This window comes from Propithecus coquereli, unplaced genomic scaffold (genome assembly GCF_000956105.1).
Source record: "Propithecus coquereli isolate 6110/MARCELLA unplaced genomic scaffold, Pcoq_1.0 Scaffold24, whole genome shotgun sequence".
NCBI classification, from domain to species: Eukaryota; Metazoa; Chordata; class Mammalia; order Primates; family Indriidae; genus Propithecus; species Propithecus coquereli.
This window is the reverse complement of record NW_012147952.1, coordinates 2432134-2457462: the sequence shown is the minus strand read 5'-3', so window position 1 is coordinate 2457462 and position 25329 is coordinate 2432134. Positions and strand designations below refer to the sequence as shown.

The 25329-nt window shown below is 39.5% G+C and overlaps 1 protein-coding gene and 1 pseudogene across 5 annotated transcripts in view; one reads left to right on the top strand and one right to left on the bottom strand.

Moving 5' to 3' along the window:
* The window catches only part of KCNQ5 (potassium channel, voltage gated KQT-like subfamily Q, member 5), a 639257-nt gene that overhangs the window by 16630 nt on the left and 597298 nt on the right, over nt 1-25329 (bottom strand). For 4 of the 5 annotated variants that reach the window (XM_012646057.1, XM_012646059.1, XM_012646058.1 and 1 more), the window contains one exon: nt 14795-14903. The exons of the other annotated variant lie outside the window; for it this stretch is intronic. In XM_012646057.1, the coding sequence (XP_012501511.1) occupies nt 14795-14903 (109 nt within the window). The remainder of the gene's footprint in view (nt 1-14794; nt 14904-25329) is intronic. 5 annotated transcript variants of the gene reach the window in all.
* LOC105811745 lies at nt 9068-9664 on the top strand (annotated as a pseudogene).

Below are 25329 nucleotides of genomic sequence, written 5' to 3'. Positions count from 1 at the left end.
GTCTCATTGTAGTCTGTTAGTTTTGCTTTACAATGTGTATTTCCTGGCATCATGAGCAAAAAGCTATACAATTAGTCTTTGAGAAGAGAAGGAGAGAGTAGACCATTTTCCGGTTATTTTGGGGAAGAAAGAAGCTCAGGGTTCAATACATCTTGACTTCAGGAAAAATATGAGGGTGCTGAAAGTTGAGGGAAATGTCTAAAAGTAGCTGTTGGACCATGAATTCAAAAGGTCTTTCAGTTCTTCAATTTTTTTCTCTCTAAGACCATTGCATTTCATATATTAAGGGTCTTAACTACAAGATAAAGGGGAGGAGGGGAGAGCTGGTGACTAGGGCATCTTTTTTGGCAGGTGGAAGAGTGAGAGCTGATTTCATGTCTTAGTTCTCACATAGGCTAGCCCCAACATTCTGTGTCTTGACTCTCCAAACATATCTGGGGATAAGTCCAGAGCAACACAAAGTCTAGACAAGAGGCAGAAGGCTTTTTCTATAAAGGGCCAAGTAGTAAATATTTAATGCATTATGGGTCATAGGGTCTCTGTGGAAACTACTCAAGTCTGCCTTTGTAGCATGAAAGCAGCCACAGGACAACAAATAAACAAGTGAGTATAGATGTGTTCCAATAAAACTTTATTTACAAAAATAAGCCTTGGGTTAGATTTTGACCCCTGGCTGTAGTTTGCCAACCCTTTGTCTAGATAAGGAGAGCTATGAAGAAATGCCATGAAGGCAGAAATAAATGAAAGCTCATGAACTGGCCTGGGGAAGAGGCGGAAGACCTTGGTGGGCTCTTACATACTTACAAAAGAAGTTTAATATGATCTGTGTATTTCCTGGTAGAAAGGAGTACTTGAGCAAATCATTCCAGAGTAAAATGAAGACCTTTAAAATACACTTAATGATTATGTTGATAATAATATTCGGCATAAAACTACAATGAGATATCATCTTACCCCTGTCAGAATGGCCGTAGTTAAAAAGTCAAACGATCAATGCTGGCACAGATGTGGTGAAAAGGGAATGCTTATACACTGTCGGTGGGACTGTAGATTAGTACAACCTCTTTGGAAAATAGTATGAAGATTCCTCAAAGAACTAAAAGTAGACCTACCATTTGATCCAGCAATCGCACTATTAGGTATCTATCCAAAGGAAAAGAAGGCATTATATGAAAAAGAGAGCTGCACCTGTATGTTTATTGAAGCACAATTCACAATAACAAAGGTATAGAACCAACCTAGGTGTCCACCAAGTGATAAGCGGATAAAGAAAATGTGAGATACACACACACACACACACATACATACACACATATACACACACATCATGCAATATTACTTAACCATATAAAAGAATGAAATAATGTCTTCCACATCAACTTGGATGGAACTGGAGGCCATTATTTTAAGTGAATTAACTTAGGAATGGAAAATCAAATACCACATGGTCTCACTTAAAAGTGAGAGCTAAACTACGGGTACACATGGTCATACAGAGTGGAATTATGGACACTGGATACTGCAACAGGGGGAGGGAGGGAGGAGGCGAGGGACGAAAAATTACCTTTTGGGTACAAGGTACACTTTTCGAGTGATGGGTACACTAAAAGCCTAGACCTCACTGCTATACAATATATCCATGTATCAAAACTGCACTTGTACCCCCTAAATATATTGAAATAAAAATAAAACAAAATAAATAATACTAGGAAGCACTTTGTAGTATAACCCTATGAGAAAGGTATTATTGCTGTCTCCATTTTGCAGATAAAGAAATTGAGGCACAGAGAGGTTATGTAACTTGCCTGATGTTAAACAGCTAGTAAGTGTGAAATTAGGATATCAACAAGTTTGGCTCCAGTGTTCAGCTCTTAATCATAATGTTCTACTATTGTCTTAATATTAAGATCTTAATATTTTAATACAAAAGAACAACTAAAAAGACACTTTAATTTCATACGGCTCTTTTTACTTACATGTGGCTGGCACATAGTAGGTACTCGATAAATCTTTGCTAAGTAAATGGCCTGTTTTTACTGGTATTGTTGGACAGGCCTTTGGAGAATCAACAAAAGGCTGAGGAGTAAGTTACACACTCACTGGCTTCTTTTCTTCATAAGGGTAAATCGCACCACTGGGGCTAATACAGCGGCAAAGAAAAAAAGACCCGTACAGTCAGTCTCCTTTGACGCTGTTGGTAACTAAGAGGCTAGGAATCTAATAAATCTATTGCAGAAAACTGACATGCCCCAGTAGTACCACTAGAGGGTGGAAAAGATTCATCACAAACTTAAACTCGCACCTCCCTTTGAAAAGTCTGCTCATACAATTTTCTGAGCACGAAGAAATAGCTAAAGCAAAGTTAAATTCTGGGTAGAATATATCTATATATACATACAAACACATGTGCACTTATAAGGAAGTGTAGGTGCATTTGTTGTGCTGCCATGAGTTATAAAATCTTGCAAAAGTCTTGTTCCAGTCCTCTAAATCAGGGTAAAAACATTGCATATGAATATGAAGAGATAAGAATGATGAGAAAACAGAAGCAGCAGTGACTGCTGCTGCCACCAAACAGATGGACGGGCCCGGCCAGCAGCCAAACCATGCGCAGGGCGGAGAGGGCTCAGCCGACCGTGAACTAAAGAGGCAGCATGATTGACTGTCAAGACAGCAGTACTTCCCAAGCTTGGCTGCTCATTGGAATCGCCCGGGGAACTTTAAAAAATGCTGATGCCTAGGTCCCATCTCCGGAAATTCTGTTGTCATTGGTCCAGAGATTTTAACCGCAGCCAAGCTTGAGAGCCGCTGAAGTGGAGGCGGGATTGGGGCGGCGGTGCAGGGTGGTGGGAGAAGAGCAATCCCCGCCCTCATGCAAAGACCTTATCGTGATTTATGGGGGTTGGCTTAAGTCACGCATGCCAGGCCCACTGGCAGAGTGTTAGCGTGTCTTGGTGTCAGGCCTCTAATCAGAACCGAAATTCTTCCCACCTACCCTTCCCCGAGTGAGGTCTGAAGTTTCTTGCAAGAAATAGTTAAGAAGTTCCATTAATTTTTCAAAGGATTACTTGGGAAGGGAAAAGGAGTGCCAAGGTGAGTGATTCATTCATTCTTTCAATAAATATTCATTGAGCACCTACGATATTGTGCTGGGGACTGCCAGGAGCTGGCAGAACCGAAGGAGCCTCCTACGCGATGGCGATAATTACTTGGTCTCCATTCTCTTCCTCTCTGCAGTCACGGTGCAAAACAACGGTGGCTGCTGCCGTGAGCTCTGAAAGGATTCGAGAGCTTCGTTTGTCCAGAGCCTGGAGCTCTCTGGCTGAGCTATGCGGCTGCCTCCCCAAGAGATGCCTGATGAGTGGTACTCAAGAATTCATCCATCCATTCATTCACCCACCCACCAGACATTTACTGAGTGCCTACTGTGTGCCAGCCTTTGTTCTGGATGCCAGGCACACAATGATGAAGAAATAAATCCTGTTGCTGGAGCATTTCCAGTCTAGTAGGGCAGACAGACAAGTAGACAGACAGTTATAATTCACTTTGAAGCGCAAGGTGGTGGGAAGCCCAGGTCAGTATGGGAATGCAGAAGTGGGGAATTTAACCCAGACTGGTAGAGGTGATAGGAAATGATTCCTGGAGGAGAGGATAGTCCTTTACCTGCTCTGAACCCCCCTCTCTGGGGGTATTACTAAGTTTCTCAAGACTGCTGAAATGGCCCCCTGGTGTTCCGGGTCGTATGTTTATGCGGTGGATGCGTGTTCCCCCCTGCCCCCAAACTGACTCCTCTCCTTACTTTTTGTTGGTTAGTTGGATTGATTTACTCTACAGACATGCATTCGATATCCCCATGCTATGGTTTGAGTATGTTCTCCAAAACTCATGTTAAAACTGAAACTCCAATGTGGCAATATTGAGAGGTGGGACCTTTAAGAGGTGACTGGATCGTGAAGGCTCTGCCCTCATAAATGGATTAATCCATTTATGGATTAATAGATTAACGGGTTAATGGATTAATGGGTTACCATGGTGGCTTTATAAGAAGAGGAAGAGAGACCTGAGCTAGCACTTAGCATGCTCAGCTCCCTCGCCATGTGATGCCCTGTGCCATTTTGGGACACGCAGAGTCTCCACCAGTAAGAAGGCTCTCACCACATGTACCCTCTTGACCTTGGACTTCCCAGCCTCTATAGCTGCAAGAAATAAATTCTTTTTTTAAAATAAATTACTCAGTTTCAGGTATTTTTTTTAATAAGCAACAGAAAATAGACTAAGATACCCAAATTGTCAAGTTCTGTAGCCCTCGTGGTCTGCTGGATTTCCTCCATTATCAACATCCCTTGACCAGTCTCTAAAAATCGAGATAGGTCTGTTTTGGGAGAAATTAATCTATTAATTCATAAATAGATTAATCCATTCATGATGGCAGAGCCCTCATGATCTAGTTACTCTTCCCAGTTTGAAAAATTTTATCTTCTGATTTCTGATTCTCCATAAGAAATACAGCATCTATCTGCCTTAAAAGCAAAGGCCTCAGGGCTTGTCGTTGAGGTCACCGGAGCTTATTGATCACTGAATTTCCCACAAGTCAGCCCTCTCTCAATTTTTAGAGACTGATCAAGGGACAATGTTGATAATGGAGCAAATCCAGCAGATATCTAGGGCTACAGCACTTGGTAATTTCGGTCACTTGTTTAGGATATTTATTAATGTTGTTTTCCTGTTAATACATAAACACAATTCAACAATACAGATTCGTATTTGTGTTATAGTATTTAAACTCTGACAACTCTGCCTGCAAAGCAAGTTATAGAATTATATACCTAAGTCTCCTCCATCCTTCTTTCTTCTCAGTTGGGCTACTAGCCAGTGATCAAGGAACCCCAGGAGTCCCTGAATGCACTGATCAGTCCCATTTTCTTGCTTTCAACTCCTAATAGAGACATGTAAGTTAGCTCTACTTGTGTACAGCCTGTCTGATGTCCTTACCGTAGGGGCAAGCAGGTACCCCATTTGGCAGACTTAGGACATTAAGACAAGTTCTGTGGCCACACTGTTTCTACCACTGAGAGAGGAGTAAGCTATTCTAATGCTTGTCATTATCGTTCTTTATATGCAGGGTCTAGTAGGCTCTCCTGTAGATTTTGTTGGGTTTTTTTTTTTTACTGGTATAAGAGTAGTAAAATTCAAGCAAGAACTTCTGGATCCAGGTAAATCTGTAAATGGTTGACTTTCTTCCCAGGATTTTGTGAGCATTGATATGGTAACTAAATTTGGGGATTTTGTTTTCCTAGGAGTATAAAATCCTGCATAAATATTAAAGTGTGAGATGAATAAGTAAATAAATAAATTGACCATACCTGTTGACTGCTCTTAGATATTTTTCATCATGGCAAGAAATAGGAGATACAGTTTAAATTATAACCAAATAAATGTTTAAAAATCTCAGATGCTACAAAGTAAGTGCCTCTTCAGTGAAAACACTAGTTTAATGCAGCCTCAGAGCAAAATGTGGCCACAGGTGATTACCTTCAAAGCAAAAACAAACAAAAAGACTATTCAAGGGAATATACTAGCTGATTTTAAAGATATGTGCTAAATGATCCATAAAATGTTCTTCTAGTGGCATCCTTTATTGTAACATGTCATAGATTTGGCTGTCAAGAACATCTTAACAGTGACTTGCAAACAAAGGCTCATCACCTTTGCTGAAATAGCAGAGATGCCATCAGCAAAATTAAGAACTGGTGATGATTAGACAGCTTGTACCTTTAACAAAACCCACAATGGCAAACATGTGCCTCTTCTTCTCTGTTTGTGGGTATTCTTGTCTGAAGTATAAAGTGAGATTTAAGAAGGATTCAGAGTTGAGACTGCACTTCAGGGATGGTCAAGAGAATGGCCCTGTACATGCCTTTTAGAAGAGGAAGAACATAAGGGCAAGAACGCTGTCACCCAACCTAGGGTAACAGTGAGGCCTGATTTGCATACCCACCTCAGAAACTCTGAAATGTCATCAGTGGTTCTGCAGTTCACTGATCATATCTGAGCTATTTTGGAAGAGTTGATGAGTCTTTGCTAGTTACAAAGAAATTCTTGACACTTCATCTGTGTTCATATTAGAGTGAAAGATTCTGATAGATAATTTTAAAAAGTGTTCTGTTTACCACCTGGCTTTAAACCCCTTTCCCTCTACTAAATTTTTCTCCAGAGTCACTGATGACCTCTCTGTTGCCACTTTCAAAGGACCTTCTCACTCTTCATCTTCTTTGACCTCTTAGCAGCATCTAACACAGATGACATCTGCCTCCTGCTTGAAACACTTCTCTCCTCTGGCTCCTCTTCCGTCACACTCTCCTGGTTTTCCATCTGTCTGGTTGCTTCGAATCTGTCTCCTTCAGAGCCATCTTCCTTTGGCAGCTCTTCACTTGTTTGTGAGCCTTGGCATTCTGTGTTGACCATCTTCTCTTTTTACTCCCTGGGGACAGACTTCTATAAACCATTTATCTCTGTGCTGACAGCTACGAAGTTTGTCCCCATTTTGGATTTTTCTCCTGGGCTTCAGATCCAGGGATCCACCTGCCTGCTGAGCTCGACTGTGAACCCTTGAACTCAACATTCAAAATAATGCCCATCTCCCCCGGAGCCAGCCTCTGTCTGACCAGGCATCCAGATACATAATCCTTGCTCCTCCATTCCATCCTCTCCAACCAGTAAATATCCAAATCCTATCACATTTTATGCCTGAAGTGCTCTGAAATCCATCCTTCACCATTCTCCATCATGACCACCCGGCTCAGGCCCCAGCAGATGCAGGTATGGTAATGACAATGGTCCCCTCTCTCCAATACGTTCTTTACATTGCAATCAGAGCCATCTTTTCAATTTTTAGAATAAAGCATCAACCTGATAAATTCACTTCTGTACTTAAAGCCCCCCCCAAGTTCCTGTTCATCATAATGATTCCTGCTCCTGTCTTCAGCCTCACCTCTACTCTCCTCGTCCCTCCCCAGTACCAACACCCACACTTCCTAATGCCGCCTTCACCTCTGCTTTTTTGCAACTGCAGTTCTCTCTGCATAAACCCCTCCCCCCTTAGTAACCTGGCTACTATCTATAAATTTACCGGATTTCTTTTTTCTCTTCTTCCAGAAAGCCTTCCTGAATGCCGCCTCCCACATAAGTGCTGACTCAGGTTGGCCCAAACCATCCTGGACTTCTGCCATCGTAGTGATCTGTTGCTCTGCATCGTAACTGACTCTACGTTTTTGGTAGCCCCTCACAACTCTGAGCAGGGATTGATCTTTTTTGTTAAGGTTTATCTCTGTGCCTGGTGCAGAGCAGAAGCTCAATAACTATTTTTTGAGTGCATGCATTGATTTCCAGGGGGGAACTTTAAGGATCTGTAATCAGGCCTCTGCAAGGGTCGGGGAGGGAGGGGAGGGAAGTATCTTATCCCTTTAGAGAGTGTTTGGGAAGCCTGCAAGCTCACCCTGAGGAGGAAAGGGGAGAGCTCTACTTGGAACATTGCCTCATGATTGGGTGAAAAAATTGCTTTTCCAGCCCCGAGTAATTTCTCAGCCCAGGTGGTGGGGAGGTAACTTCAAAGGTAATAGTAAGTGCTCCCTGGGGAAGAGGGTACAGGTAGGCAAGGCTGGAAACATTTTGGAAGTTGGGAGCCGCTCTCAGCAGAGGGAGCGAAGTGCTTCTCCCATGTGACTCCAGTGGAGCTCAGAGAAGAAAGGGTCGACTCCGAACAGAGGATGGGCAGTGAGTGGAAGCAGAACGCTGGAATGCATAAAGGAGTCCAGGCAAACTCAATGGTAATAATAATTAGCATTTACATAGTGCCCACCCTGTGCACTGTTCTAAGTGCTTTGCAAATGTTTATTCATTCCTCACCACAACTCTAGGAGGTCAACACTATTACCATCCCCACTTCACCAGTGAGGAAACGGAGGCCCAGAGAGGGGATGTGAGTTGCTCAGGTGGCACAGAGGCTGTTGTGTTTCTTGGACCACCTCTCCCGAGTAGTGCTGCGGAGGATGGGGGGAGGAGAATTAGCCAATGGTGTGGGGTAAAGTCAGGCTGCAACTTCAACTAAAGATTTCTTCAAGTTTTTAACCCAGGCCTTATTTATCTATTCATGTGATTCTCTAAAAGGCCGGTTTGGCCCAGGGAAGAAAAGGCTGCATGCGGCGAAGCACAGCAGGCATGGCGGTTATTCCCTGGAGGTATTAAGAGAAGAACAGGACACAGTCAACAGCTTCCTGGTCATTTCTCTTCAAAATAACGAGTAATCTGCATGAGGTGGTTTAGGTTATATTCACGAGAACAGGTTGCATGGAATTCTGATCCAGTTCTTGATGATTGACAGAAAACATGGTTGTGTGAAACAAGCTGACATGAGAACAACTGTTGAGGATCTTGTTAAGAGTGGCATTAAAAATGTGGTCTGAGGACTGGAGACACTTCACCAACTGTTGGGTACCAGTCAGTCAAGAGATCAGTGCTTAGAAACTATTAATAGCAATTTGACAGAGGAATTTTATATCTGTTGAGATAAATAATTTTAAGAATTAAAAAAAAAAAGAATAGCTTTAATCCTAGGTATAGTAATTCCATGAAAACAATACTGGTAAGAAGCGTGTAAGCTTTGCATTGCACTGTTTTAACAGACAACGCTCTTTCCCCAAATGCCAAATCCTTTACACAGCACTTATGTGTTGCCTCGGTGTATGTGTCTGAGAGCTTCCCTGCCAGTTCATTACAGGAAATTATTACAACATTTCTTTTGTATTTAAAAAAGTTATTTTTCTGGGACTCTTTTAGAAATATGCAGTTGTGGCCTGGTGTGGTGGCTCATGCCTGTAATCCTAGGACTCTGGGAGGCTGAGGCAGGAGGATCACTTGAGATCAAGAGTTCGGGACCAGCCTGAGCAAGAGCGAGACACCCCTGTCTGTACTAAAAATACAAAAATTTCATTGGTTGAGTTTGGCGCAGCTGACAGGTGGCGGCTGGGTGGGGTAGCTAGCTACGAGGATGGCGGCTCTGGTGTTGATCCTACAGGAGAGCCCCAGCATGAAAAAAGCAGTGTCATTGATAAATGCAATAGATATAGGAAGATTTCCATGACTGCTCACTCGGATTCTTCGAAAACTTCACTTGAAGGCTAAGAGCAGTTTCAGTGAAGAAGAGGAAGAAGAACTTCAAGCTGCATTTTCTCTAGAGAAACAACATCTTCACCTAGTTCTTGAAACAATATTATTTATTTTAGAACAGGCAGTCACAATGTGAAGCCAACGGTTTTGCAGCAGCAATTAGAGAACATCCATCTTAGACAAGACAAAGCAGAAGCATTTGTGAACGCTTGGTCTTCTATGGGTCAAGAAACGGTTGAAAAGTTCACGCAGAGGATTCTTGCTCCCCAAAGCTAGAGACTGTCGGATGGCTCACTCTGCTCAAGCAAAGCTAAAATCTCCTCAAGCTGTGTTACAACTATGAGTGAGCAATGAAGATTCAAAGGACCTGGAGAAAGTTCTTGTGGAATTCAGTCACGAGGAGTTGTTTGATTTCTGTAACAAGCTAGAGACCATACAAGCACAGCTGGATTCCCTTACATCGTGTATTCCAAGACTGGTTTTTCCATCACACTCCTGACACCTCATTATTTTGCATTGAAGATAGATTGCCAGGTTGTGTTTTCTGAAGGATTCAATGGCTTTCTTTCTGTAAATCATATGGCTTATCACTTCTTAGGCAAATAACATCCAAGGAAGATCACTGTTAACCGTACTGAGGTTCTAATATACTTTCTCTAGTTCTGTGAGCCAACAGCAATTGTTAAGAACGCTTTTGCTTTAAAAGGAACAAAAGTGAACACTGTTGCTTTATTGCCTGACCTGCTAATTTTTTACATGCTTGATGACATCTTTATATATCAAAGAGGATCCATGGATACAAAGGATAATGTGTACCTCAGCAGAATACAGACCTTTCATTATTATTACCTTAATAAAATTAAGAAAATAGCCACATGCAATCAAATACGTACATTATGGAATTTTTCCTTGAATATGTTGTGTACATTTTGCTTGGGAAATAATATAGGAAAGAAATTTAAAATAGAGCTAGGAGTATTAAATCAATTAATTCCAGTGTGAGCTTCTCTGTTAATTTTAATTTTTTCTTTGAGTTTAATGATTTATTAACAATCCATGTTTTTATGTGTTTTTCTTTGTACTTCAAATGAATAATAATTCACTTCATAGTGTGGGAGACAGATTCAGATCATGAATAAAAATAATTATAATGAGTTCTAAACGGGCATCCTTATTCAAATCTAGTAACTTTTACATTGTCTTTCTGTAAATGTTAATTGATTTCAGTCAATAAAATTTTGTATTTTAGGATTAGCTTGACTAAAATATGCAGTATTTTTATCTTATGTATTTTATAGTATATTTTATGCTATGAATGCATATAAATGTGAGTATGGTTGCCTGTAAAAAATCAATTGAATTTTTTATGAATGAAATATATATCTTGTATGAAATATATATCTTGAGAGAGTGAGAGATTGATTCACACATGACTTTCTTCACATGAAGGAATTTTATTTCAGAAATATCTTATAGTTAAATAAAACCATTGAAATTGAAGTACATTTCTCATTTGAGGTATCTGGGTAATACTAGTGTTAAATGTTTCTCAAATAAATGTTTCGTATATGAAAAAAATACAAAAAATTAGCTGGGCAACTAAAAATAGAAAAAATTAGCCGGGTGTGGTGGTGCACACCTGCAGTCCCAGCTACTCAAGAGGCTGAGGCAGGAGGATCACTTGAGCCCAGGAGTTTGAGGTTGCTGTGAGCTAGGCTGACACCACGGCACTCTAGCTCAGGTGACAGAGCAAGACTCTGTCTCAAAAAAAGAAAAAAAAATAAATAGAAATATGCAGTTGCATATGACTTTCAAACATTTATTATTTAAAATAAAAAGCATATGTTAATTTTTGTGGGAGACTTTGCCCAAGATTCATATTTATGCAGTGTCTGCAATGCCAAGTGCTAGCATGAGAGGTAACAGTCAGTCTCTTCAGATATTCCCCAACAGCCAGATGCTTGACATTTGAAGGAACATATCCAAATTATTATGGGATTTGTTTTTAAAACAGTGATAGGAAAACTGTCTTCCTACTATGATATAGGGAAAAGTGAGTGTGTAGAATGCTCTAGAGTTTATCAACTTGTTTACAATTTTGTTTACTTCCCCACTAATTTTCTTTCCATTTAGAAACTAATTTCTATGAGTGGATGAAAAGAAAGCTAACATAGTTTGAATTGAATCATATATAAGATATAGTGCTTTCGTTAAAAATAAGTGCAATCTCCACTCCCAGAGGTGAGTTTGAAAACACATTTCCAGAAAATTTGTGCATTTCCATGAAATAATATTTTGCGAAAACTCTGTGATAATCCTGGAGGAAATACAGAAAACTAAGTTTTCTTCTGAGCAAAAGACATATTTTGGAAATAGTGTAAGAAATCATTGTTTGCTATGTACTATAAAAAGTGACATCATTCTCTTAAAAAAGAGTCTCAAAGTGCATTTGGGTAATAGAATCCAGGCAAGTTCAGAGTGTCCTTTTTTTTAAATTATTCTTTCTTACCTATATCTAGTGTTAGAGAAGAGTGTCCTTAATTATCTCTAGAAAATGGCAGATGTTTAATAAATATTGATAACTGAAAATAAGAATTCTTACTTTGTTCTTTGTGAATGTGGTAATATTATTTTCCACACTGTCATCTTTGCAGTGGAATACATATTTTTTGTTACAAATTTTAATTTTAATTCAGCTCTTAGGAAAAACTATTATTGCAAGAGCTACTAGAATACAAAAGCCCTATTCAAATATTCATATTAAGTATTCTAACAACCAAAATATAACAAAGAAAATGCCAAAACAAAGTTTCTATTTTAGAGATGAGTAAATAGATGGTACACATTTGCAATCAGTAATATACATATAAAATACTATTTCAGGTGAGCTGCAAGAGGTGGGCATGTTCTGGCAAAAAACCTTTCAGTCAGCTGATGTTGAACTTATTTGTGTAATTAAACTCCTCAGGGAAAGAATACTTTTGCACAAAATTTAGGAGCTTATACCTTCAAGCTTCTTCTTGGAACTGCTAATTGTATTGGTTGGTTTTTAAATTATATATCTTTAGAAATTAAGTACAACCATGAGTGAAAATTTTCCAATTAAGTTATTAAAGTATTGAGTGTTGCTATTAGGTTTTCACAGAATCCAATAATTTTAAAATGGAATTTAGGAGTGATTAAAAAAACATTAAGCAGAATCAGTATATGGGGGAGAAAAACATCCTCCCCCAGTGTCACAACGTAATAAGCAGAAAGTTTCAGAATTTCACGAGAAGGACAGATACGTAAATAATAAAGTTCTGTTAAAAATAAGAATCAAGAAAGAATTCTGAAAAGCAAGGGAGTTCTGCAATGGATTTTACAAAATCAGTCAAGTTCAAGAAGTATAACAAAGCAAATCTTAAGCTGTTGCTAAAGTGCTTAGCTAGCAGAATAAACCTATTTCATTTTCTTTCTTGTAGCTCACAACCCCTTTTATAGGTTGTGAAGCAAAAGCAGAAAGCTTCAGGAGGTCTTGGGAAATCACACAAATTGGGTTAAGTATGACTTTTAGGAAACCTAATCTGCTCCCACTAGATAAGGCTTTCCATGCTTGTTGCAAGTCAGATTAATTTGTGGACTGAATTGCCCCACCTTCACTTTAGAGTCTTTGATGGATGTAATAAATGCACGTAAAGAATTTCAGGTGACTTCTAGACCAGCGATGTCTAATAGAACTTTCTGTGATGAGTTAAATGTTCTGTATCTTTTTTGTCTAATATAGTAGCCACTGGTCACTTGTGGCTATTGAGCACTTGAAATGTGGATAGTGGGATGGATCAACTAAATTTTAAATTGTGTTTCATTTTAATTAATTCAACTTTAAATAGCCTCATGTGGCCAGTGACTATCACATTGGACAGTGCAGTTCTACATCTGCTCTATCCCTTTAACTGAAGGCTCAGACGTCATTTCACCACATATTCTGGGGTTTCTGGTCTTAAAGATCACTTGAGTCTTTTAGGTTCCCCAGGGTTAGGTGACCACATAATGAGTTGGTCTCCCCACCCACAGGATTTGCTGCTTGAGGGCTCCATTGGGCAGTAACTGGACTTCACTTCTTTCTAGGTTGCTGTTACTGATAATGTTTATGTATCTTCTGCAGTGGTTTCCAAGCTTTTTGGCACCAGGGACAGATTTCATGGGAGACAATTTTTCCACGGACTGGGATTGGGGGGGATGGCGAGTGATGGGGAGAGGCTGTAAATACAGATGAAGCTTCACTCTTTTGCCCACCACCCACCTCCTGCCGTGCGGCCAGGTTCCTAATAGGTCACGAATCAGTACTGGTCTATAGCCTGGCAGTTGGGGACTGCAGTTCCAGAGTACACATATTTTCATCATATTCTAATTTTTCTTTGCCCCCACAAACATTTGCCAAAATCTTTTTTTTTTTTTTTTGAGACAGAGTCTCACTCTGTTGCCCTGGCTAGAATGAGTGCCGTGGCGTCATCCTAGCTCACAGCAACCTCAAACTCCTGGGCTCAAGCGATCCTACTGCCTCAGCCTCCCGAGCAGCTGGGTCTACAGGCATGCGCCACCATGCCCGGCTAATTTTTTCTATATATTTTAATTTCTTTCTATTTTTAGTAGAGACGGGATCTTGCTCTTGCTCAGGCTGGTCTCGAACTCCTGAGCTCAAACGATCCGCCCGCCTCGGCCTCCCAGAGTGCTAGGACCAAAATCTTTATAACTCCTTTCTGCTTTCCCAGTGACTCCCAACCATAGTGTAAAGCAATGTCTAGCATGATGCTAAATGACCAACTAAAAATATAAGTAAATAATCAATCATACTGATATTTGAGATTAGACTAAGCATCTGAGTAGCTAAGTTGATTTGGATATTTGGAGCTTTCCTCTGACTTTTTGGTAAGAGGCAGAACGAGCCAAAAGGATCAGAGGGTTTTTTTTTTTTTTTTTGTATTTCAACACAGTCACTCAGCAGTCCCTGACAGATGTAAATTCTTTCAAAGGGATTAAACTGGGCACGCTGAGCATGCAGCAGTTCATTTAGTGCACATCATAGATATTTTTTTGTGTGGGAGGGTCTTAGAAATATAAATTTAAGTTGTTCTGCATACTCTCTTAGCTCTCTGCTCTCCGCCATCAGTAGAGGACGAATATTAACATCAGCCTTTAACAAGGACATTTCAGAGGTTAGGACCAAGTCACTGCAAAGTACTTTAAGTTTCCCATTTTGAGAACTCAACCTGCTTTAAGATAACCTAGATGGCCTTTTCTTTGGTACAAATACTGTAAGAACGTAGATTGGAGCATCCAGTCATAAAAATAATATAAAAAATCCAATTGCATCAATAAACTAAATGTCCTTAAAGCAACAAATACACATGATCAGCCAGTACTACTGGCGTTTCACATCCCACCCCCCTTTTATAATATACTTTGTATTGAACACAGTACAGTTTCATATTAAAAAGTGTTTCACGGTTTAGTAGGTATACGGATGAATAGGAAAAGGGCAAGTGGTTATTCCAGATTTACCAGCAGAAAAAAGAACTTAGCAACACAGTGATTCAAATAATCAGAGGTATGTCTCTGAATCATTTTGTTCAAGATTTTCACCAACCTGATAGCTCGAATGACAGTTTTAAGTGGTGGAGTGAGGTCTTCCACTGATACATCACACTGGCATCCTTTTTCATCATATACGTCGTCAGTGCCAAGTGCTGTGTCAGCTGCAAGAGAGAATTGCCAGTTAAGTAACACCACCACCAGCAATTTGAAACATGTTGCTGAATTTGTCTCACATAGGAAGGGTGGGATTATCACAGATTATGTTTATAAACCAAGATTCGTATAATGCCAGCCAATTGTTTTCCCAATATTCTTCTTTCTTCTTTTTCTACAACCTCACCAGTTTTGTGTAATTTACCATGAATGCTTTTCTGAGCTGTTTTCCATGAGGAAGATGAAGCTGTTGACGCTCTGTCTTTGCAGTAGTGGTGATAGATTCGTGTTGATCCACCTATGCTCTTTTGCCCAGTTCCTTGGACATTAACAGCCGGCATTTAAAGGACAGCTGTTTGGAATTAGGGAAACAGTCTTTGGACACGTAACTAACTGGCCTGTATATATTAAGCTCGAATCCCATGACATTGACCCTGTTAGCCCTCTGCCCTGAACAAGTGCGCTGAGTGGCAAGACTCGAGAACGCTGACTACTTATTAGCTACTGGACACAGGCGGCCAAGGAGAGGGCTTGCTTAGCATACTGTAGCCAAAGCTGAGAGCAGATTTTCAGATTGAGTAAGAAAATCGGTTTATCCCAAACTGAGAAAATTTACTTTTGAGTTAATTGTAATGTTTGGAGAAGGAGGTGGGAGTATAATAAATACCAAATTATTAAGAAATTGTGAAATTAATAAGAAATAACTTCATATCATTGCATCTTGTGATGGGGGATGGGTTAAACGTTAAAAATTCCTGTGATGGGGGATGGGTTAAATGAATATTAGTTGGTTTATATAATGGAAAATTAGGAAGCTTTAAAAAATGATGTTGAAGACCAATGACTGAAAAAATGTCACAATATATATATTTTTTTTGTTTGTTTGTTTTGAGACAGAGTCTCACTGTGTTGCCCAGGCTAGAGTGCCATGGCGTCAGCCTAGCTCACAGCAACCTCAAACTCCTGGGCTCAAGCGATCCTACTGCCTCAGCCTCCCGAGTAGCTGGGACTAACTACAGGCATGTGCCACCATGCCCGGCTAATTTTTTCTATATATATTTTTAGTTGTCCAGATAATTTCTTTCTATTTTTAGTAGAGACGGGGTCTCGCTCTTGCTCAGGCTGGTCTCGAACTCCTGACCTTGAGCGATCCACCCGCCTCGGCCTCCTAGAGTGCTAGGATTACAGGCGTGAGCCACCGCGCCCGGCCTCACAATATATTGTTAATGAAAAAAGTCTATATATATCCGAAATTAAGAATGATTTCACTGTTTTTTCTTGCCTATATTTTCTAAAATTTCTACAATGAACATGTATTACCTTAGTCATAAAAAATAAAGTAATAAAAATGCTCTCATGAAATGTGAGTTATGTTGCCCCCAAATGCCATTTTTATATGGCCCAAGTCTCCTAAGTGTCGACATAAACTAGAGGGCTGATACTTCTTCGTGTTGCCTTGGCTCTGTGTGGTGTCCACTTGCTAAGTCTCGAAAGGAAGAGACTTTGCTATGGGCTATCATGGTTTGGTTCAAAATCTTGAAAGACTATTGGAGGTTCATTCACTGAGGCAGTGCTTATATTTGGAATGCAGTTGATGTGCAGCTAATATTTACTGTGTCTTTACCCAGTTTACTTTTTGCTAGGGTGGAGGTGGTGGGGGAAGAGATGAGGAGATCCATGAAGATGGGTCTGCACAGCCCTACTTCAGGGTCCATTGGCCTTCTTGCCCTCAAGGCTAGTAAAGGGGAGAGATGAAACTACCACCTAACCATAATGATAATATTAATAATAATGCTGCTATTGTCTGAATTTATCCCTCAAAATTCTTACGTTGAAACTTTATCGCCAATGTGATAGTATTATATTAAGAGTGTGGGGCCTTTAAGAGGTGATTAAGTCATGAAGGCTCCACCCTCATGAATGGGATTTACAACCTTATGAAAGGGCTGGAGAGAACTAGCTAGGTCCTCTTGCCCTTCTGTCCCTTCCATCACGTGAGGACATAGTGTTTGTCTCTTCTGGAATATGCAGTATCAAGGCACCGTCCTGGAAACAGACACTGGGCCCTCAACAGACACTGAACCTATGGTGCTTTCATCTGGGACTTCCATCCTCCAGAACCATGAGAAATAAATTTCAGTTCTTTATATTAATAAATTATCCAGTCTCAGGTAATTTGTTCCAGCAGTGCAAACAGCCTAAGACAAATAGCAGCCACTCATTGGAATTTATGCCAGGCACTTAGGTGAAGCTTCTGCATATATTGTTTTTCATTCTTAGAGCAATTCTACAAGTTGGTGGTGGTATTATGTACAGTTTTGAGACACAGAAATTAAGGTAAATATCTTGTCTGAGGCCATGAAGGTGGTAAGTGGAGCTAGTAAGTTGTGGACCATGATATTAAAATCCAATTCCTTGAGGCTCCCAAGCCCATGCCATTTACATTGCATTACTCAGTGTCGGAATGAGTTCAGGGTTAAATAGTGACATATAACATGTCAGAGGAGACAGGACAAAGAACTTACTACAGTGAGTTGCCTGACATGCACAGCTCGTCCCTGTGGATACATTCAGCTTTTCTCCAGAGAAGTTTGCCGCCTTTCAAACGTGAGAACATTGATTAACTCTGCATTTGACAGTTAGTTCAGACTCAGTGATGGTCTCCAGGGTAGCGGACCCATTTTGCTTGGTTGACCACCCACACAACACAGCCATTTTAGCCCACAAACATCACGCCCAAGGTTAGATGACATTCTTCCAGGAATTCTTCATGGTTTCTTCTGATTTGATCCCAGCCTGCTCTTAGTTGCTGGAGTGGGATGAATATTGTCACTCCAAAATTTATGTCCAGCTGGAACATCAGAATATGAACTTATCTGGAATAAAGGTCTTGCAGATATAATCAAGATAAGGTTGGAGATGAGATCATACTGGATTAGGGTGGACTCTAAATGCAGGGAAAGTGTCTTTATACAAGACTGAAAAGGTGACGACACAAGGACGCAGAAAAGACGGAAGCAGCGACTGGAGTGATGCATGTACAAGCCTACGAACACCAAGGATTGCTGGAAACCACCAGAGGCCAAGAAAGAGGCATGGGATGGTTTCTCCCTCAGTGCCTCCAGAAGAAAGCAATCACAGTGACACTGTGATTTCAGACTTCTGGACTCCTGAGCTGTGGGACAATAAATATCCGTTGTTTCAAGTCACCCAATTTGTGGTAATTTGTTACAGCAGCCCCAGGACTTAATACAGTTGGGAAAACTTTTCTTCCTGGTTTCCAATTCTTCACTCCAGGATAATAATGATGACGTTAATAACCGTAATAAGAGCTTTTTAAGAGAAATCTAATTATGTGTCAAGAATTTTAATTAATTGGTATAAAAACCCATGAGGTATGTATTATTATTAATATTACCCTCTGTTTTACAGAAAGTGAGGCACAGAAGGACACACGGAGAATAAGTCACAGAACCAGAATTTAAACCCAGGCGGTTGGATTCTGGAGCTCCTTGACCCTGAATCTCACCTCTGACCTCTTTGATAAATGCCCTTCTTGTCTCTCTTGTTGACATCTGGGTTCCCTTCTCCTGAAGCACATTTTCCTTCACATAGCTGTGAGCACCTGGCATAGAGTGGACCCCACAACATTGAGAGAGGATCTGATTTTGAGCACTGTGGTCACCGGGGCCATGTGCGGAGCCAGTCCACACTCAAAGGGGGCCCTGGAAATACAAAGACCCTGGAACTCTGAGGAGCGTGTGTGGGAGCTGTGGGGGGAGGTCAGGTGCAGTGGGGGACTCACGCACAGACTGGGTGGCTGACAGAGCTGAGACCACCAGCCGCCATATGGAGCCCTGTGAGATGCCCAGATGTTAGTCCCCAAAGGAAATATCAAATAGCACACTTTATCAGGATTCCTAGCAAAGAATTCACTAGAGTATTTTATGCTGTCCTCCAAAACAGAGGCATGTGACAGCTTTCTCTCATTAGGGAAGACGTACTTCCCTAATGAGAAGTACGTCTAACATGGTCCCACCTCGTACCTCAGAAAACTGGGGAACACTGGAGAGGTTACAAGACAGATCCAGCAAACCTGTATTAGTAACTTCTCTGCTTGAACATACAGGATAGCCAACCATAACATGATGATGCAGGTCCAAACAATTAAACAGCACACAATACAGGGTCCTTTAATTGTGAGGTTAATGGAAAACTATTTTTTTCAGCAGGTGTGTATTGTCACAATAAGGACAAAAATAAAGATACTGCAACTATAACGTTCACAACTGACTGTATATGGAAATGATTACAAGACAGTTACCTCCCAGCCTCATGCTGCACTCCTCATCCCCACATCCTGTACCCCAATAAGAGACTCGCTCTATCCATTCTGTTTAGGAACAGGGCTGGACAGAGGATACCAGTCAGTCACCAATGACATCACATCCAAATGCATCTGAGCATGCGGTTTTATTATAGCACTTTATAACTTGATTATTCAAGGCATAAATTAAACACTCAGTCCTGCTTTTTTTTTGTGGTAGGTTTGGTTAGCGCAAATGAGTAGGAAATATATCTTTACTGGCATATGTTAGCAGGGTCTGACTTAGGGAATTTTTTTTTCTTCTACTTCAAAGCCACAAAAATGGGGAAGATGCCATCTTCTTCCTTCATAAGTAGAGTGTACCCTCACTAATGTCATCGATACGTTCATGGAAACTGAGTTGAAGTGAAACGATGTAAAACGAAACCAATTTTACCATAGGCTAATTGATATAAACAAGCATTAAGTTCCTACAGCGTGTTTCTGGTCACAAAATCACCAAACTTCTAAATAAAGACTTAAAACACTTATAATTAAACAATGAAATAAATGTGAGCCATACGTACATTTAAGAAAACAATAATAAAAACAAGTCAGATAATTATTTCCTAATTTTTGGTGAATCTGTGAGTGACAGTGGTCATAACGGTGGTGGGTTAAATCAAGGAATAAATGTTTGCAAAGCAAAAGTTCTAAGGAGCACCTCCTACCACCACACAGTTTAGAAACAAACAAGAATAAATAATGGTTGGCTTGCTGAGCACTTTAGGACTACATGGTTTATTGCCTTGGATTTGCATGATACTTGACAATTTTTATTTTATAGTAATTTGTATTCATTCATTCATCCATTTTCCAACCCACTTATTCCAGTTCAGGGTTGAGGGTGGCCGGGGCCCAACCCAGCAGCTCAGGGTGCAAAGCGGGAACCCACCCTAAACCGGACACCAGACCGACTGTCCCATCACAGGGTGCACCCACACACATCCATGCTCACTCACACTGGGGCCATTTAGATACCCCGATGAACCTCACACACACAGCTGTTGGATGTGGGCGGAAACCGGAGTACCCAGAGAAAACCTCCACACAGATGGAGGCCCCCCCAAAATTGATTTTTTTTCTCATCAATACTATAAAGAAATTACATTGAACGAAACAACATTACTCAAGGACCTGCTGTATCTTGAGATGTGAATTTTCTTTCCAGTAGCATTAATAATAACAAATTAAATGTCTTTCTTAGGATTCCTAGGGGCTTATGACCCCACCTGGGTGGGGCTAAATTTCCTGCTGAGGCTGGACCTTTTGTCTCCAACTTCAGGTCTGCTCTCTGCCTTGGCAGCTTGGGAGATGTAGGTTAGGGGAATGTAGGCTCGTGTGAGCACCATCTGCACAAAACCCAGCCACAAGGGGCAAAATGCCAATGGAATAAGGTGCTCCGCAAAGTCCTGCTCCCTGTGGGCGATCCTCCTGGGTATAACCCAGAGCATGGTCCATGCTTGGCACTGGGGAGAAAAAGAGGTATAAAATACAACCTTTTGTCTGCCCCAGCCCTTTTCTTTTTTCTATTAATTAATAGTGTTTAGGATTTGCTTTCAAATACTTTGTTCCCCCACATTTAGGAAAATCTAAGCTGAATTTTGAAAAACCACTAATTGCTACCTTTCATAGTGTTTGGAAAGGACTACTTGGACTTTAAGTGACAAAGAGAGGATGGTAAACAACATTCTGGAAACTTCTGCTATGTCCAAAGATCATTTTTGTTTCCACTATGAAATTTTCCCATCAAAATGCAGGTATTTATGAAAGAAGGACAGGTAATTTCTAGTTCTTTCTCTTGGTCAGGTCCTGTTACACATTAGATTCCTTTTTGTATTTTTAAAAATAATTTTTTTATTGATACATAATAGATGTACCTATTTTGGTGGTACATGTGATAATTTAATACATTCATAGAATTTGTAAAGATCAAATTGGTGTACCTGGGATATCCATGACCTTAAATATTTGTCTTTTCTTTATGCTAGAAACATTAAAACTATTCTCTTTTAGGTATTCTGAAATATACAGTAGATCACTGTAAACTACAGTCACCCATTGACCTGTCAAACACTAAGTCTTATTTCTTCTATCGAACATTATATTTGTACTCATTAATTAACCTCTCTTCATTCTCCCCTCCCCCCTACCCTACGATAGCTACCAATCTACTCTCTGTCTTCATGAGATCCACTTTTTAGCTCCTATATGGGAATGAGAACATGTGATATTTGTTTTTCTGGGCCTGGCTTATTTCACTTAATATAGTGACTTCCAGTTTCATCCATGTTGCTGCAAATGACAGGATTAAAATCTTTTTTATGGCTGAATACTATTCATTGTGTATATATATCACATTTTCTTCTTTTTTTTTATTTCAGGGTATTATGAGGGTACAAACATTATGATTACATTTTATGTCTTTGCCTCACCCAAGCGAGGGTTAGAGGCATGCCCTTCCCCTCTACAATGCTCCCGGTGTCCTTTAGTTGTGCTTTTATCCCCAATCCCTGGAGAGTATTACTGCCATATATATATCACATTTTCTTTATTGATGGATACTTAGGTTGATTCCATATTTTGGCTATTGTGAACAGTGCTGCATAAATGTCGGAGTGTAGACATATTGATTTCCTTTCCTTTAGATATCCTTTTTGCATTTCTTTCTTTCTTTCTTTTTTTTTTTTTGAGACAGAGTCTTGCTCTGTTGCCTGGGCGAGAGTGCTGTGGTGTCAGCCTAGTTCACAGCAACCTCAAACTCCTGGGCTCAAGCGATCCTCCTGCCTCAGCCTGCCGAGTAGCTGGGACTACAGGTATTTGCCACCATGCCCGGCTAATTTTTTTGTTTCTATTTTTAGTTGCTTGGCTAATTTTTTCTATTTTTAGTAGTGATGGGGTCTTGCTCTTGCTCAGGTTGGTCTCGAACTCCTGATCTCATGTGATCCTCCCATCTTGGCCTCCCAGAGTGCTAGGATTACAGGTGTGAGCCACTGTGCCAGGCCCTTTTTGCATTTCTTGATCAAATGATTACAATGGGTTTCAACCTTGGCTGCACTTTAAAATCATCTGGTGAGTGGTAAAAAATCCCAATACTCAGGATGTCCTCAAGACTAATAACATTAGAAACTAAAGGCTGGAACCCAGGCATCAGAAATTTTTTTTAAGCTCCCCAGAGAAATCCAATGTGCAGCCTAGGGCAAGGACCACTGATTGTAGGTGAAAAAATGATGTTCCCTGGTCTCTTTCAGCCAGAGCTGAGGAGTGTGTTTGAATAGTTCACCATTCTGTTTTCCTTGGTTCCACTGATGTATTTCGCAGAGAGGCAATTTGAGACAACATAGGTGACTTATAATATAACAGGAAATGATTACATCATAAAAAACAGAAAAAAAATTTTAAAAAGATCCCTGGACAAATTGGTGATATAGGAACAAAGTTTTGTCCAATCATGGCATTCTAGTCATCTGAATAATAACTGAATTCCAGTTATTATCTTCTACCTGCAGCCATCTAAAACCCCACTGTTTTCAGATTTTGGCACTCTTTCTCTTTTAAATGAGTCACTATTGTTTTTACACACAAGAAACTTACATCTTAATAGACCAAAATAAAATCATATTGTCGAAAATCTAGCAGAAAACATTTATTTTGTCTGTGGAGGAATGATAATGTCCTCCTCATGTTTCAGGCAATAGAAGAAATTATAAACAAGAGAGTGAACAGCTTTCATCATGAAGACAGAAAATTTTACTACCCACGATAACTAAATTATAATACCAAAAAAGCTCTTGATTAGGAAAAAATTGCAAAATAGAAAAAAGGCTTAATATCTGTAATGTATAAGGCACTTATTCGAATGAATCACAATCCAAAATATAAATGTATAAATAAGTCAGTCAGGAGAAATGACTAGGAAAAAATGACTGAAAACTATTCAAGCTTACCAGAAATTAAAAAAAGTACATTGAAAGTATGGACTTCTACCTATTTGTAAAATAATAATAACATACAAAATTGAGATGAATTTGGTACACTTTAATAAACATTGCTGGTGACGATGTAAATTGGAACAAATTTTTATGATAATAAAAAACTTAAAAAAATTCGTAATCAGAAATTATATAATTTTATACCAGTGAAGTTTTCTTTGGAAAATAATTTCAAAAAGAAAGATAGCTTAATTCAGTAATATTTATTGTATTGTTTCCTACTGTAGAAAAATATTTATACAAATTTTAATGTTTTAGAGTAGGAAATTGTAAGTTTTAGTATATCACTTGACCATGAAAGTATACTACATAGCTATGAAAAAGATAATTATGAATAGTATGTAATAATATAAAAATATTTTAAAATGTGTAATCAAAATAAAATATGAAACTACTTATGTTATTACTATGTATAATGATACATGAAAAGAAAACCAGTTAGAAGAGAATATGTAAAAATGAAATTAGCTGTACTAGCACATGAGATTATAAATTATTTGTATTTCTTTTAAAATTCCTTAAGGAATTTAAGGTTTTTTCCATCAGAAAAAATATGTGCTTTTTGATACAGACATATTTGAAAAATAGAAAAAAAATTAGAATGAAGAAAAAAATCTTCCAAAGTTCTAAAAGTTGAAGGCAACCACTATTGGGATATGTTTCTTACAATAAAAGTGTGAGGGCTAGAAGTCCACAGTACATTTTTATTTTAGGAATTTAAATGAAGCATGCAGTGATTCTATTTCGTTATGCTATGGGGAACACACATTAAAATGGCCACGATTAATGGTGGTGATAACTAATTTATTATATCCTGTCATGAAGTATAATTTATTTTCCAAGGGCTCCTTCCTTCTGATGCTAGTTGTATTTCAATGAGTCACCCCCCCATCACCCTCACCCTCTGATCTCATTTCTCAACACCTTAAATATCATCCTAAATTTAGAGGTTCCATTTTAGACATGTGCTGATCCAAAAACAATTCCTTTAATTCAACTAGAGTTTAAAGTAACTATTTGGACTCTGCTTCAATAGCACAATTTCATTTAGCTAAGTCCTTGGATAGGACCTTTTTTCTGTTCCATGATAGATGCTGCTAAGTTACCAAGAGATAAGCTAGGTCCTCAAGGCACTAGTAAGGGACCTAGAACAATACTCCGGGTAATATGTTTTTCGTCCTCGACTTTTTTCCTTTCAAATAGTTTTTAACTTTGTTTTTCTCTCACTATAATAATAATACATGCTCGTTGTAGAAACTTTTAAAATTTGAATTTTGAATTAAATCATAAAAAAATGAAAAAAAAATCACCTAACACTCGTATTATATTTTGGCACATTCCCTTCCAGTCTCTTCTTCTGCATTAGCGGATGTTTAATGTCGAAGTCAATTTCTCACCACAGATAAAGTTAAACATCTCTGATTGCCACATGAGGGAACTTTGTTCTGATAGTTCAGAAGCCTCTGCTCAATGTCATCTTATTAGGGCCTTTCCATCCCGTGTCCCAGCCATACCAAACTGTCAATGGTTTCTCTAGGGGCTGTTTAAACATCATCACCATTCGACACTCTCCCAAGGGGATTGGCTACACACCCTCATCCACCCGCCTTTCGTTTCCGGTTTGTTTGGCTGGCAATCTCTGGGTGCCGAATTTGTGGTGGACAGATTATAATATGTGTAGGGCACCAACAATAGCAAGAGGCACCCTCAAATGGGGAGAACCTCAGAATAATTAGAACATGCCATTTAAATTTCAGCATACATGTAACTTTTGTGCCATTTTGAAAACTACAACTTTATTCTGCAGCCTAGCAATTACTTTTAAGTTATCCTAAGCACAGAGGATGACGTGTGGAGGAGCAGCAATGGTTTAGAGCCGTAGGCCCACTTTAAATTCTTGGGTCTATAAGTCTATAATTAGTAAATAATGGAAGAATTTTAGCATCGGTACAAAAAGCAAGAGGGATCTCTCTCTCTTTCGTTGTCTATATTATCCACATTTATATAACAAAAAAGCAATCCAGATTTATTTTTCTCTTCAAGAACAAGGTAACACTAATGCAAATGAAAATATAT